The sequence below is a fragment of the Linepithema humile genome, chromosome 4, assembly GCF_040581485.1.
Source record: "Linepithema humile isolate Giens D197 chromosome 4, Lhum_UNIL_v1.0, whole genome shotgun sequence".
Taxonomy (NCBI): Eukaryota; Metazoa; Arthropoda; class Insecta; order Hymenoptera; family Formicidae; genus Linepithema; species Linepithema humile.
In genome coordinates this window covers 5,846,069-5,857,710 of record NC_090131.1, presented here as the reverse complement: position 1 = coordinate 5,857,710, position 11,642 = coordinate 5,846,069, and the positions used below count along the sequence as shown (strand labels likewise).

General features: G+C 44.0%; 1 protein-coding gene across 1 annotated transcript; it reads right to left on the bottom strand.

Moving 5' to 3' along the window:
* Positions 1-4,757: 4,757 nt before the first annotated feature.
* LOC105671875 (uncharacterized) lies at positions 4,758-10,827 on the bottom strand. Its single transcript, XM_067353112.1, has 4 exons — positions 10,223-10,827; positions 9,147-9,864; positions 7,805-7,955; positions 4,758-7,187 (listed from the first exon to the last, which is right to left on the bottom strand). The coding sequence occupies exons 1-3, from the start codon at positions 10,295-10,297 to the stop codon at positions 7,882-7,884; spliced, it is 867 nt and encodes a 288-aa protein (XP_067209213.1). The 5' UTR covers positions 10,298-10,827; the 3' UTR covers positions 4,758-7,187; positions 7,805-7,881.
* Positions 10,828-11,642: the final 815 nt, after the last annotated feature.

The following is an 11,642-nucleotide window of genomic DNA, read 5'->3' as shown; positions in this document are numbered from 1 at the left end:
TAAAGGGAGAGAAAGCGAGAAAAGAGCGGGCGCGCGCGCGCGCGCGAGAAAGAGAGAGAGAGAATCGAACTCGCAAGTCGACGGTGAAAGCCCGCAACTTGAATAGTTCGCGCTTTACCCTGATTGCCGTGCAAAAGTCTCGCCACTCCCACCGCGTTTTGCACGGGTCATTGCCGCTTCCGTCGCTATTACTGCTTTTGACAATAACGTTGCACGCCGACTTTTCCATCGACTCGCCGGCAAAGTTCTCGGATCGTGGCGGGAAATCGGTTATGGCGGTCCCCATCGGTTAACGTTTGTCCCTTACGCGACGATCTTTGTTGCGCGCACACAATGCGGAATTTCAATATTTGCAGGCCGGGCTATATTTAAACTGCACTCACGATTGCTTTATCTCGAATCGATAAAATCACGACGAGCACTTCTCCCCGTCAGCTACTCGGGATAAAAACGTTTCTTCACGTCGAAGCGAAGAGCTGCGGTGTTCGAGGCAAGCGAGGCACGAGGGAAAAGCTCGAGCTCTGAATAAATAAGAACAGTCGAGAACGTTTTTGGGATCATCGTGAAAATTAATTTCCCGATTGCGTAAATCGAGATTGTTTTTATTCAGTCATCCAGTCGCCGGTGGACTTTATCGATATTTCTCTCAGAATTTCGATAGGTTTATTAGATTGAGTAGTTCTTTATAAAATAGTAAAGCAAGTCGAGTGAGATTCTCTTGTATAAAGAGCGGTACCTGAGTCGGGACAGGTGGAAGGACTCGGAGACGAAGATAAGATAGGTGGCTGAAAAAGGCGAGCGGTGAGGAAAAAGTTCGAGGATACGTCTTCCACGTGGTCTAACTTAATTTGAAGACACAAAGAAACTTCCTGCGCTCGCAGGAAATAGGTGAGGACGTGTTTTTCCATGAGAAAACCCTCGTCTGCCACCGTCAACGCTTGCTCCTTTCTTCTCACCGAATTCTTTATCCATCCGATACTCTTTGGAGCGCGCGCGCGCGCGCGACTATACGACTCGCTCTTAACACACCTCCGACTTTTCCAGCCACGCGAAATGATCAAGTAACAAAGCGAGGAATACGGAGTTCCTACGAAATAATGCGCGCTTAATAATGATCGCTGAAGCGACCGCTGTACGCGACGCCTTGTAAAATTGCTGCACTTGGTGGAACTGTTTTGTCAATAAAAGTTTGCCCGAGAGATACGGCGGGCGAAAAGATAAAAAGCAATTGCCGGTTTAAAGTCGCGTCGAGACAGGACGGATGTACGGCGGCATATGATATACAATCGCGCTTTTTTTTTTTTTTTTACGAATGCCGCGGCGCGATATAATGCACGGTGAACACGAATGCAGACGAATGCCAAACTCTCTAACGAAGTCCACGCTATACCTTCTCGCGGCACTAATTAGCGCGCCACGAAAGCGATAATAGGACCGCGAAATTTTCTCCGGCCGCCCGCCGTCGCTCCGCCCAGCACGAGCGGATACGCCGGTATGTAATATGCGCAAAAGTGCATTTCACGGGTGTCACGCAACGTTATTCGTTCCATAGATGCACGGCATTCCATCAACTCGGCAAGGAATTGACGATCTTTTTCTCTTTGCGCTAATTAACGCGTCGCACGAGGATTTAATAAATCCGCAGGAAAATGCAGCGCGCCTCCGATTCATGTTGTGCAACGAAGAACGATTGTACATAATACCGATGCCACTACGTTTGGATTTCGCGGAGTGTAAATGTCAATTTGTGTCTCTTAGCGTTCGTATGCAATTCTGAAATCCTCGGGTAAATTTGAATTTACGTATAATACGTAATATACATGTAAGTTATACGTTCGTGACGCAAGTTATTTTCTCAGTTTACTTTCAAGAACATAAATTTCGATAAAAGTTTCAAAGATAATTTCAGTTTTAATGTGAAAATAAAAGATTCTATATTCTTCAGTATTATAATTTTTATCTTTTTAATTAAAATTTTTTCGCGAATCAAAAAATCAATATTTGGTGGATTCCTCCATCCTTGAGCATGAATAAATTACAATTTGGTATTTTACATCTGAAATATTTACAAATAATTTATTCTATATATTTTTATATTCATTATCGTTTCTTAAAAAGAGAAAAATCTCCTTTGCGTTACAGCTTCGTGACGTAAGTTTGAAAATTCGGCGGGATATTCCATTCGCGGCCCGTTCTCTTTCTCGTTTTTGAAATGATTCCCACGTGCCGAGGAATCTCCCCAAATCCCACTTCCCCGCTGTTCACGTTCGGGGAGACTCAAACGAGATAAAGTGCGAAAGAGCTCTCCCGTAACGAACCGTTAAACGGCTTCCCCGACTCGATAAGTTGCTCTTCGAGAGGGAGAGAGAAAGAGAGAATGAGCAGTCTCCGTACCTTCCGCCCCATCGGCGCTATTATCCCCCGATCCCGCGAGATACTCGAGCCACCCTTTGGCCCTTCCCGCTGCGTTTTGATTATCAAAGTTGTAGGAGTGACAGCCAGTTAAGCGACGCTGAGTGAAATTCCTCTCAGCGCGAACTTTCGATTAATCAATCGAAACGACATGTATATATATTCTATTTCGTTTCTTTCTTTCCTGGGAAAATCATCCTCCTTGACGGCCGTGCTACAATTTACTAGACATTCTATGCGTGAGTAAGCATTCCAGTAATTTATCTATGTTAATATATATAACTAATTTATGTCAACGCTGTGTAACGGCTGGCTGACGTTGATTTATTTTGCTAACTTAACTGGAACGGACTAATTCCGCTACTTGCCGCAACGGATGAATTGTGCGTTCGACAGATTATTTGGTCTAGTTCATTTAACGGTTATATCGCCTCTGCATTTCGAGCGAGATGCCAGGCGCATTTATTCGAAATGCGGTGCGCGCGTTGTGATTTCTCTCGGTGAATCTCGAGCCCGAGCAATACAAATGTCTCGAAGGAATCGAGAACATATACAAACGTATATCTCAAGCTTGAGAGCCATTCACGTAAAGGATTAATGTAGTTGCTCTATGGGGACATCACTGCGCGCCTGCGATGCATAATACAACATTCGTATGAAATCTCTCTTTTCAAACTTGATTTTAATTCAATCCGCGGGACACTCCGGCTCTCCAATTTTAAACATTATATCTCAGTTTAATTGACTAAAATAAAAAAATACTTTATAAGTTGATCAAACAATAAAATTTCATCGCTTTAATCTACTTTGTAAAATTTAATTTGCTCTATTTTTTTTTATTTAACTGCTTTGCGTTTTTATAGCGAAAGAGTTAACTAACTCTGCTTTTAAATCTTTATTTAGAAATTCACCGCAAAAGGGTTGAGAATGTGGCAACGAGTACACCTTCCTGTACGAATTTTTTCCAACTGCAACTATGTGTGATATTTCCATTTTACGCTCGAAACTTTCTCCCGCATTCGACGCTTAATCGCACCGAACTCTTCTGCAGAGCAGCGTGAATTGCCGCGCGTGCGCGCGCGCGCGCACAGTTAAAGCTCCGAAGTCTGAATCTGAGGGATAACACGAGATCGTTCTCGTGCGGGAAAACGCGTTTCGCTACGTCAGTTCTCTAGTACCATGACACTCTCCTTTACCGTCGCAGCCGTAGCAACAACAGCAACGACAGCAAGGATTCCGGCTGCAACTTACGTCTGCATTCGCAAGGCGCGAGGTATCTACGTACATACCTACTCTACGTGCATCTCGCAGCAATTGCCGGCGTCTAAGTGTCCGTCCACCCGCATCACTGTTATCCTACGACGTACTCGTCCTGGCGTTGTACGCAGAAGAAAGCGAGAGGGACCGAGAAGATAGCGCGCGGGGCATAATAGAATAAAATCGAATAAAGCAGAAATGTCTTATTCAAGATATCTTTCTATCTGACGAGTTAATGGAGTTTTCTTTTTACCATTTTATCCCGCTTTCACTATATTAAATCTCATAAATGCTTTAACAGATCGAATCGACGCTTCTCGCTTCGTATCGTCCTTTCGATCTTTTTCGCGATTCTGTTTCTAACGTCCATCTCTTTCGACGAAACGATCGGAAGCTCCGAATCACGAGGGATAAATCTCCCGAGAAGAAGGCAAACGAAGAAGATTAAGAGGACACCGGCGATTAAAAGCACCGGAACGGCGAGGTTGACGAGGGAGCGACGCGCGTGTGCCACAGAAGTAGAGAAGAAAGAGAAAGAAGAAAAACCAACTAGAGAGAAATATTCGCCTTACGAAGGAAAATACGTAGCCGATGCTAGCTAGCGCTGACTAGCCCCGGGAGAGCGAAAAACGACCCGTAAATACTGTGTTAACAGGACGTACTTACAGAGAGAAGAAGAGGAGAGTCAGCGCGTTCCCTCGGATTACTCGACTGCGTACAGTTTTGGTCACGAATCTAAAATATATACAGAGCCATCTTGTCTGCTAGACCCTGTCGACGCGATGCTTTGGAACCTGCAAAAATGTTTTAAAGCTGAAAAAAGATTCTCTTGGAAAAAAAAGTGGGAGAAACTTTCAAAGAGGATTTCAAGCGCATACTGCAATATGTATTGAGGTTTTTCTGCAACGAAAGAATCTGTTAAAAAAAAAAAGAATTTAAAATCCAGAACGCAAATGTGCTTCGATAAAATTGAAATCAAAATTATTACAATTTTGTCTACGTTTTTAGCAAAGAGTAATTTAATTAAAATATTGATGCAAATTTTAGAACCTTAACCTTATAATAAGGATTTATGCAGGACTCAAGTATTTATATCAATCCATATTTGATTTACAATTATTCTGACGGTGTTTTAAATTTATTGCAAAATTAAACGTTCACTCACTTTAAATAGAATAGCAATCTAATATTTCGCAATTTCGTTGCAACATTATCGAGAAATTAGATAAGACTGAAAATATTCTCGTTGGAGTTAATATGACGCCAATAATAATTATATCATTTGCAATGCAAATATATATACATTCGCTCTAAAAAAAATACGACATGACGACAACATTTATTTAGGCGTCTAGGCGCGGGCGGCCGAGTCGCATTCTTTAATTAAACGCGACTGCACAGACACGCGCGCGCACTCTTTGGATATCTCCGCAGGTGCAAAGCGCTTTAGGGCAACTCTGGGAAGACCGCAGGAACTCATTTCGCGGCAGCAACTTTATGGAGATCGATGCTTCGGAAATAAAAGCGCCGGTATAACAGGGGCCCGGCTCTCTCCCCGGCGGACTCGCTGCCAGAGCGGGATGGAGCGCCATGGGATTTACCTATTTCACTACCCCTCTCTTTCTCCTTCTCTCCCTTACGCTCCTCTCTGCCCGTTCAGTGTCCCCGTGGAAGTTTTACTGCCGTCCTGCTTCGTTTCGGGGACCATTTTCAATTCCTACGGCGCACAATCAAAGTTACCGATGAATATAAATGTCGGGGCTAAAAGTAGTCAACTTAAAACGTCGCACGTTGACATTTTCGTTCCCTCGGATTTCAACTCCTCGGATGGGGCCAACGACCCACCGTTTCCGTCTTTAAACAGTCGGGCGCTTCCTATTTTAGCCAAGCGGTTCTGCGTTTTGACGTATTATATTTCTGAAATGTTTGTTTACATTTCGTGCATAAATATACAGAAAGTAAGCTGCTTCTCCCCTTTGCAATCTCCGCGCAAGAAGATACACTGCACAAATGGAAGTAAGTAAAAAAATACAAGTAAAATACTGTAAAAATAATGAAGTAAATTAGATATAGATTGTTTATCTTCTTTTCCGCCGCGTTCTCAGTTTTATGTGCTGATTTTATGTTCGATAAGTTAGCGACGCGTATAAATGGCGGACTGGGACGTAGTCAATTTGACGCCACTCTCCGGCAATAGACTTCTCTTTCGATTCTAAAGAAGCCATCGATCTTTCCGCACACTCGACGCCACCGCCGTTTGACCCGCACTTGTTCAATATGTCATCAACCGAGAATCTCCAAGAAGTACATCGGCACAATAAAAAAATATAACGTCATTTGTGTGCACCATTTTTTTTTATTTGCAAATAAGGTACGCGATATGATTTGTGTGGCACGACTAAGTCAATATGATTCTTTTGTTATTATTGTCCAAATTATTTAACAATTATTCAACATTTATGACATATTGCAAGAAACAAAAATTAAATGCGCGAGTTATTACCGCTGCCGTTTGACCCGCACTCTTGTCACTTCAATATTTCATTAACTGAGAATTTTCGAGAGGTACACCGGTATAATAAATAAATATAATTGTGTGCTCCATTTTTTTTCATTTGCAAATAAAATACGCGATATAATTTGTGTAGCACGATTAAGTCAATATAGTTTTGTGATTAGTGTCCAAATTTATTTAACGATTATTCAATATTTATAACATATTTTCAAGTGCAAAAATTAATTCGAAAATTATTATTTTCAATTAAAAATTTCTTCAAACCTTTCTTTTTATTTCCTCCAAAATTTATATTCTTTGCGGCTTGAATTATGATCATAAATTTGAGCACGATGATGAAAATGGACGTAATACTTTACATGCTATTCCACCACAACCTAGAATTTTTTTTACGATTTAATCTTGATATTAACGTCAACGTTGCTCATCGTACATCTGTATTATCATAAATCAGCCACGTATATGCATAAATAGAAATAGGTAGCTATAATGGATTATTTTTTTCATTTCCGCGCAGCAAGAAAATATTCCAATGGTACAACGCGAGATGAAAGCGCATGTAAGACGCGTCGCGGAATATTATACATTTGAAATATTTCACTCCCGAGAATCCCGCACGTGTCCAGTAGACATGTTGAATACGAACGCAAGATGAGGCTTCGAATTACCATCGCATTATTATCACCTCATCGCGGCGAAAATCCCCTCTAAAGTGATTGAATCGCTCGGATGTCGGCATGGACATCAGAGGGTGTGCGCGCCAAGGGTGTGTAACAGCTACAAATGATGTGTCGGCGAACTTGACTCTACGACAAATCGACTTGTCGCGGAATCCTATTGTCGCCTGCCGCATGTTTCCCCGAGTCTTCCCCTTTTTGTCGGAAATCCGATCAGACCTCGTTCCACGTCGAATTTGAGATCGCGCGCTCGAGATACTCGCTTACTTCTCCTTCCGTTCGATTAGATTTTTTTCACAGAAGCTGTATTTATGTATCGCCGTTCACTGACAAGAAAATATGGATATTCCGATCATTTATTAAACAGATATAAATTCCTAAATTATTCTAGAATATAAGAGAGTTTTCATAATGATATTTCAAACTTAACAATATGTATTTTTTCTAGTTTTAAGCTGCTTAACTCTAAGCGCGATTAACGCGAGGAAGAAAACGCGGGTTAAAACAGCGTATCAGAACTCAGACTGGGACTGTCCTTTAACCGTCGCGGAAAATTACTCCGAGGATCCTCGTATGTGGCTAAGTCAAAAGCGCTCCCAAAGTTAGCCCAATCAAAGTCTCTCGCAAGATTAGTTAATTATCCCCCGTTTTAATCGAATCCCGACGTGAGCTCTCGCGCTAAGCGAACCCCGACGGCGTTTTCAAGAGTGGATCTCCATAAATTCTCTTTTCTACTAGCCCTCCCCCCCCCCTTTATCCGCCTGCATGTTCTCCTCAAAGATCTCGTCCTTACGTTCCGCCGGCTCTCGGCTGACCGTGCTCTTTCTTACGAGACCGCGCGCGGCCCCGAGCTTCCGGCCTGGAACTTCCGGCTTAACGTAAGAGCTAATAGCACAGCCAGAACCGCGATACTTTTATCTCTCTCCCCGCCACCCGAACTTACCGTGTGTTTTCTCCTGGCTTCATGATTCGGACAGCCGGTCGGCCCGGGATTACCTATCCGGCGATCGAACGCCTCCCTCAGCGTCGCCTAAGCACTCTCTGCGAGCTGTTCGGTCGTCTATTTGCGCCGCCGCCTTGGCTGCATTCAATACCTAGACAGGTTGAGATCATTATCCTCTTGCGTACAACACCCGAGCAATAAGCCTGAGAATCCACTATATGCCGCTGAATTCTGACGAGGAAATACGGCGCTATATATTGGAAATGTCTCTGAATACAAATTATTTTCTCGGATCCGACTTTTCCTCGGTGGAGATATTTTTCTGTAGTATTCATTATTTAAAACGGAAATATATACTATATTCTTGGAGAGCTCTTGCATTTGATTGATGTATTTTCGATCTGTCAAAGTGGACCATTAATAAAATAGACGATTGCTATTTAAAACAAACTGCGCGACAAGTTCGTGCGGCTCAATCAGTAAGGCGTTAATAAGTAACGCGACATCGAAGGCTACTTACGATTTGCAAGGGATAAAGTAGTCTTAGCACTGTCTTAGCTAAATCTATTCGAGTTGTTGCGTTTACAACAAGAAAGTGACGCGCCGCCGTGGATCGCAGTGTCCTGAGAGACAGATTGAATATTCTCCGATGCACCGAGGCGATCAATAAATAGACGCGATTCCTAGAGAGCTATCCTGCGGCAGCTATCCTGCCGGAGGGGGCGGCCCTCCTATCCATTACCGATCCCTATTCAGAGCGAGGACGATGACGATTCCTCGAATGACGAGCCAAATGCACGCTCAGCCCCTCGCTGCACGCCCCCGTCTATTAGTATTCAGGCGACGACGTGACGCGCCGCGGTAATGACGAGAATGTAAGGCGGCGCGGAGGAATAGCTCGACGCGTGTTAACAATATTCGGGAGGACCACGCGCCCGATTATTATCTCGAAAATTGGGTTATCTTGGTATACGCAAGCCGGTATACGGCGAACCATGGAGCAAAGATAAGCCCGTGTTCATCTTCCGTCCCGATGCATTTTAAATATTTGGTCTACCGATCGAATTATAAATGCATCTCGTGCTGAAATTTCTCGAAACTTTCGGTAGACATCCTTTTTGCAAATTTTTCGTAAACGTATAAATTATTAAAGTCAATAACATTGATGGAAAAAGATATTTTGTGCATATTAGACATTATTGTCTAATAAAAATTAAAGCTGTAAAAATCGAGGACTTTAACGGAGAAAGATATTTTTCGCAAATTGTACATTACTTTCTACGAACTGCCGAATAATAATTAAAATTACAATAATCGAGAATCGTTTGATTGTGTTTCGCACCTTTTGTAGAACGCTGATTGCTGGATGACCCAGATTCCTTTTCTTGAGCGACCGAACTTCTCAGGGTGGATTGGCTCCATGTACCGGCGTGCGACGTCACTTGGAGATTTCTTTCATCCGGCGAGAGCGTCTCGGTAAACTTGCCCGCGGTCAGAGCTCTCCCATGCTGCTTCAATATGAAATGATCCAACAGATTCAGGTATTCCGTTTCCAACTTCGTGGACACCGACGAGTACGTGCAGGCGTCGTTTCCGTCGAAGAGATCCAGCAGATCATCGCTGGCGTCGTCTTCCACTCCGGTTCTCGAGTCCGGCGTATTTAATTGGATATAATTAAGCACCACTGCGCCCGGGGGATAATTAGCGCCGTACTGCCGCCTCAGGCTATCCTCGAAGGTCTTGTAGCGGTAAGAATTGTAATTGCACGTAATATCCACCACCGGTAGCTCGATCCGCGTCTCCACGAAGGAGGATGAGTGTCGCGCCAGCGGTATCGTTTTTCTAACGAGCCGCTGGTCGACGAACGCGACACGTGGCACGGCGGGTGACGAGAAAATAGCCCGCGGCGGACACACCACCATCCTCGACTCGGAATTGGAATTTAACAGGTCTGGTAACTTGGGGTAATACTGCACTAGCTTGCGCTCGCCGCATCGGACGTCGCGCGAGCTCTCCGTCAAGTAGCTTCGCAGCGTCGCGAGTAACTTCCAAGGATGCGCCTGCAAATTTCGATACTTAATTAATACCATTTGCGAATCGCAACGGAATAAGTAATTACGAGAAAAAGATTGAGGAATTTCTCGCGGGTGAGCGAAACGAGACGGCGCGGGGGTTTGTTCTTTTGCGCGCTTCCCCTTCAGCTGCGATATTATAAAAGAGACGGCAAGGTGATTAATGCACGTGACGCTTTTTTAATCAGTTTCCTTTTTTACACACATTGTCTCCTCTTACGCGCCCGCAAAGATTTGTTTTCCCCGGCGTTTAACCTACATACTCCCGCCGCAATAAATCATTACCGCCCTTAGAAAACAATTCGTAGGTGCAATTTACGATCATCAATTAATCTTGATCACGTACGACAAACATCTGCAGATGTACGAGCAACGGTAACATCAGGATCAAACCGAAAATTATGGCGGAAACGCTTTCCATGGTCGCGGCTACCGTGGAATCCTGTCGTACACAAAGAATGGTGAGGAGATCGAGCTCGCATCATGGAACCATCTCGAAGCGTACAACAAGCTTGTGCGTCGTGTCGTCATCACACAATTAATTTCGATCGATGCATGGATCATGATTGGAGAACCGAAGCATGTCGAACTTCCGGCACACCGCAAAGCGCGACAAACTTTGACACGGAGCGAAATAAGCGGCGAACAGCTATCGATTGTTCGTAAAACTATTATTATTGTAGAAGCATGAATTACGTAAGTCCCTTTTAATAATAACATATTATTTCTTGAATGCACAATCAAATCGACGCGGAGCGAAATAAACGATAAATAATTATCGATTGTTTATAAAATGGTTATTATTACAAAATATAATTATGTAAGCCCTTTTTGCAACAATATATATATTGCATAATGCTATTTCTTTAATGTGTAATCAAATTGACATGGAGCGAAATGAGCGGTGAATAATTATCGATTGCTCATAAAATTGTTATTATTATGAAATTAATTATGCGACTCTATTGCAACGGTGTATACATTATGCAATATTATTTCTCTAATTTATTGAAAACAAGCTTCGAACTAAGAGTTGAAATATATCGATCATTCATAGGCGTGTCGCGGCGGGGCGAAAGTTCGCAAGCTTTCTCCGCCCTGTTTGTCTCGCACGCAGAGCGAGTCACGAAACGATTCACTCGAAACTATTCTCGACGGAACGCGTGCTGAATCCGGTATTTCATCATGGCATAATAACTCTGAAGATCCGGAAGAAACGGTCGGCTGACGGCGCGGCGTCTCCATAATGGGATGCAATTTAGACGCGGTCGAAACAGACAACGCCGCGCGTCCTGCAAAGCGTAAATCACGGATGCGCGGTCCGAGGGGGGTTGCGCGCGAGGCCGCGCACGGGGAAAATGGAGGGTGGAAGTGCATATCTTAATTACAATATTCCCACGGGGCGGAACACAGGACTCTCGCCCGCGCTTCGCCGACCATCGTTTCTCCTCCTCCCCGCGTCGGCCTTTCCCCTCCCCGTCTGCCTCTTGGCCTTTCTAGGCAGCTTGTAGGAATTTAATTAATTTGCCAGTGGCGAACAGGCTTGCTCCTTGTCGCCACTCTGAAATATTGTATCCTTCCCACCCTTTAAAAGCCGAACTAACCGTCGAGTGCACCGCCGTCGCCTTTGCCTCGGACTCGCAATCTGAGCGCGATTACCGCGCTCGGTTGCCCCGTTTCCGCCCCTCTCTTTCTCCGGTGGATACGCACGTTCGTGGCGAATTACAAATCAAGTATGTTGTGGCTTTATTAGTCACGCCGGGAAT

Bases quoted from the DNA above. Each gene is read 5' to 3' on its own strand.
- LOC105671875 (XM_067353112.1), bottom strand. From the start codon at position 10,297: ATGGAAAGCGTTTCCGCCATAATTTTCGGTTTGATCCTGATGTTACCG. The intron at 9,865-10,222 runs GTACGTGATCAA...CGAAATTTGCAG, and splicing joins TACATCTGCAGATGTTTGTC to GCGCATCCTTGGAAGTTACT. The intron at 7,956-9,146 runs GTGCGAAACACA...CAACCTGTCTAG, and splicing joins CAATCAGCGTTCTACAAAAG to GTATTGAATGCAGCCAAGGC.